General features: G+C 39.5%; 1 protein-coding gene across 1 annotated transcript; it reads left to right on the top strand.

The window, feature by feature from the left end:
• Positions 1 to 1,459: 1,459 nt before the first annotated feature.
• On the top strand, positions 1,460 to 2,991 carry LOC147640779 (uncharacterized). The gene is made up of 2 exons (XM_086808976.1): positions 1,460 to 2,010; positions 2,353 to 2,991. Exons 1-2 carry the CDS (start codon positions 1,504 to 1,506, stop codon positions 2,719 to 2,721), a joined length of 876 nt encoding a protein of 291 aa, XP_086665102.1. The 5' UTR covers positions 1,460 to 1,503; the 3' UTR covers positions 2,722 to 2,991.
• The last annotated feature ends 1,022 nt before the right edge of the window (positions 2,992 to 4,013 follow it).

The raw sequence follows: 4,013 nt of genomic DNA, 5'->3' as shown, positions 1-4,013 counted from the left end.
GGTTTACTAGCAAGTTCTTGAAAGAGTGTTGCCTATGTGTCTATTATATACATAACCTATGTTTATTACATATATACCTCGTGTATATATCATGTTTATTACATATATAACCCGTGTATATATTGCAGGTATCATGCATGGGAATGGGGCTAAAGGTGTGCACATGAGAAGCTCCTTCCCGGCGTGAAAACTCCAAGACATATTACATACATAACCTATGTTTATTACATATATAACTCGTGCATATATTGCTGGTATCATGCATCAGAATGGGGCTAAAGGTGTGTATATGAGAAGCTCCTTCCTGTGAAAACTCCAAGACAGTGCTTTCTTCGACTTTTAATTATTCTTTCTCTTTGACTCTTTGTTCATGTGTGCGACATCCTTGGACAAGGGTTTTGCATCGACTTTGGCCCATAAAGAATTCAAAAAGCAGTCAATGAGGCCCGACACTATACATGTTGTGGGACGTAAAGCACCTTGTCCCTTATGTGCGGAACATGGATAATGCTTCTTGGGTGAGACTTACCAAAGCACATTGGTTCCAAAGATACCGCTGGTCTCATAAAAATTACAACAAAAGTAAGCCATCAATTGTATCGACACATGATCTTAAAGAGCTTCCAAAACCTAGTATTTGCCTGGCATATCTTTAAAAGTGAATAATGTATGGCGATGAAAGTATTTGACCATGCTGTAAAGATATATTGATTGGTGGCAGAAGCTAGGGCCTTCATTGAGATTGAAGAGACAAGCTGCTCTTTGCTTGTCCATTGGTTCGTGGCCACGTCTTTCAAGGATGAGGATGATGTATACCAGGTTTTATAAATTAATACGCACGTCAGCAAATAGTAATTATTGCAACCTAAATGGAGTTTTCTAAATAGGTTCCCTTTTGGTTTTTTCACAAGGACAATTAATTACATTAGGAGTGACCTTAGGGGATCTAATTTAGGCTCAGAAACCTTAGTCTCGCATTGATTTTGATTGATATGCTTAAGAATTGGTCTCGTGCTTTTTTTTTTGGATGCAAGAATGGATATTGAAATGCATACCACCAGGGCAAATTCGAACCCACATTCTAGAGGTGTTCTAGAGGTGTGGCTCTGAAAAGACCAACCTTTAATGTATCTTTCATTGGGTGGCATTAAAAAATCATGACTTGGTTGTATGACAGCTTTTGAACAGTTTCAGTTGATATAAAGAATTATTTCAGGTGATATAAATAATTATTACTGATCCTTAAAAAGAAATCCTAACAAAACTTGAGGAAAACCAATGGAAATCTAACATTTTTATTTATGAAACCCCCTCCAATTCATGTCATTTGGCGCACCCTAGAAGGTTGGGAAGCGATGCTTACTTAGAAAGGTTGTTAACATCAGCTTGTGGCTTAGGAGAGGCATATATTTAGTGGATGTTGCTGCTACGCCATGCCTCAAACGCTCAATCAAGAAGCGATGCGTGGGAGCAGCGGCTTAAATGGAAACATGAGCGTGTGTCATGTTTTGTTTGTTAACGACGATGGGCGGGAGGCAGGGTGTGGATTGGAAGGAGCGGTTCACGGCCAGCGTGGACCGCTTGCTGGACTCCTCGCCGGCCTTCTCTGCCTGCCTCCGCCGGGCCTTTCGAGAATTTCAAGACCCACCACCACCACCACCACCAGAGCAACAGCCCCAAAAACACGCCGAGACTCCTACGCCGACGCCAACACAGATTCCTGCACCGGAACCAACAGAGGAAGAGCTCCGAAAACAGGCCGAGACTCCTACGCCGGCGCCAGAACAGGTGCCGACGGCGACGGCGACGGCGACGCCGACGCCAACACCAACACCTACACCTACGCCGACAGCGCCAGCGCCTCCGCCTTCGCCAACGATGCCTGCGACGTCACCGACGCGGCCGCCACCACAAGGAACCGCCGCCGCCACCACCACTTCTAATGAGTCCGTTCCTCCTCCCATGCTTCCCCCACACAATGTCGTCCCGGCCCTCAACTTCTTGCTCAAGGTCTCTCTCTCTCTCTCTCTCTCATTACACTATGACAAAAATGTGTGTAGGTAAGAAATGAATAAGTCTCCATATATTTGAGTGTGCTGGGTGAGTTTTGAAGTGTTGTAACTCCATGCTTTTAAAAAAAAAATTGCATCTCAAATTTTGGTTAAATATATATTTAGGCTTTCTTAAATAATTTATTGTAACTCTGTATATGGAGTGAATTTTTTTATTATGGTTTTGTGAACGTTCAAATTTTCTAATGCAAAGTTAAAAGTTAAAACACAATTTATTTAAGTTCATGGGATTGGAAGACTTTGTAACCATAGCTTACTTTTTCCTACTTGATGAATTCAGAAGCTTATTGAAGGAGTGGATCCTAAGGTATCAAGGCTTAGCTTGAGGCAATTCACATATTGTGACATACAAGCACTCACAAATTGTGATACTTCTTTTGATCCATATCAACGCATAAGTTTTGAAAAATTTGAATGGGTTGCAAGGCAAGCTCTCAAAAATATGGCTTTGGAGAAAGGCAAACGTCTAGGAATGTTCTTCATAGGAGGTATGGTGGTGGTTCATATTCTAGGTGGCATAGTTGGAAAGATTCCTTATATAGGAAGGCATGCAAGAAAAATTAGGAGAATAATGATGCCAACACCGGTTATGGGGCCTTTGTTGGGTTTTGTGGGAGCAACATGTTGGGGAGAAAATGGCTTGCTCTAGATGCTCTCATTGTACAAACCTTGTAATTTTCTTGTCGTAGAAATGAAACAAGGTCTCCTTATGAACTCCAAATCAAAGGTAAAATGCTAGCAAACACACCCTTTTTGGGGAGAACACTGCTACCTATCATAGAAGCTCCCATTGTACATACCTTTTAAAAAATATATTCCAGAAAGGATACAAGGTCTCTTTATGCAATCCAAGTTAAGGATATAACACATAGAATACTTATAGTTACTTCAAAGATTGCAAGGAAGCCTATATTTCTTTTTATACGAGGATTGATGTAATAGATTTTTTCCATGTGTTTTCTTTCTTATCAATGTGTTGTTCATGTTGCACTTATATAATGTAGCTACTTTACAATGTGATTGTTGTGTGTATAGTGTTTAATGATTTATTTTTCATTATATTTTAACATGCTTCTTGTCATTTATATTGCATACATATGTTTTTATCTCTGATTATTCCATATGAAATTCAAGATTAAATATGAGCATCCTCCTCATGAATGCACACATGCACATACACATTCCTATTTTCCATTCACAGGCAACAACACATTTGAAATGTCTCAAATATGCCTTGTATAAAACAGTTTACAACACACACACACACACACACACACACACATCTGTACACACACATTCCTATTTTCTATTCACATACACAAATGTACACACACATTCCTATTTTCCATTCACATACACCAACACATTTGAAATGTCTTAAATATGCCTTGTATAAACACTTTATGTATGCATTCCAAAATTTGTCCCATTTTATTTTTTCCCTTAGTTTTCTATGATACTCCACCCCATTGTGGAGATCAACGTTAGGGATAACCATTAACTCTTACCTTAGATAAACGTATCTAGGTTATTTAACCACTTTTGCCTAGCTATCAATTTCTTGCATATTCTCGACTTCCTCTAGCTGCACCAATCTCACAATCAATCTCATGTGGGCATCAGCAAATCATGGGTAATCTTAATAAGATTAAACATTTATAGAAACATATACATAGATATATGCAAAAGCCTTGGACAAATAGTTGCTTGTGTTATGCTCGATTACAAAAGGGGGGTTATTATAAGTAATTGTTGCATGATTGAGTGACATGTGCTGGTTGAAACCTAAGCATTTGTTCACACTTACATTCCCCCTCCTATGAGAGGAAACATGTGTCTAAGACTACATGTGTAGAATTGAGATTCACCAGTGTGATTGGGGGTGAGTCGCCAGTTATTTGAGCTAGATACATGTGTAATGATGTGCTTAGCTTGGATCAA

The sequence above is a fragment of the Cibotium barometz genome, chromosome 2, assembly GCF_041138505.1.
Source record: "Cibotium barometz isolate CiBa-2024 chromosome 2, ASM4113850v1, whole genome shotgun sequence".
NCBI classification, from domain to species: Eukaryota; Viridiplantae; Streptophyta; class Polypodiopsida; order Cyatheales; family Cibotiaceae; genus Cibotium; species Cibotium barometz.
Note: the sequence above shows the minus strand (reverse complement) of the source record. Positions and strands in the feature narration are given on the sequence as shown.

Bases quoted from the DNA above. Each gene is read 5' to 3' on its own strand.
- LOC147640779 (XM_086808976.1), top strand. From the start codon at position 1,504: ATGTTTTGTTTGTTAACGACGATGGGCGGGAGGCAGGGTGTGGATTGG. The intron at 2,011-2,352 runs GTCTCTCTCTCT...TGATGAATTCAG, and splicing joins CCCTCAACTTCTTGCTCAAG to AAGCTTATTGAAGGAGTGGA.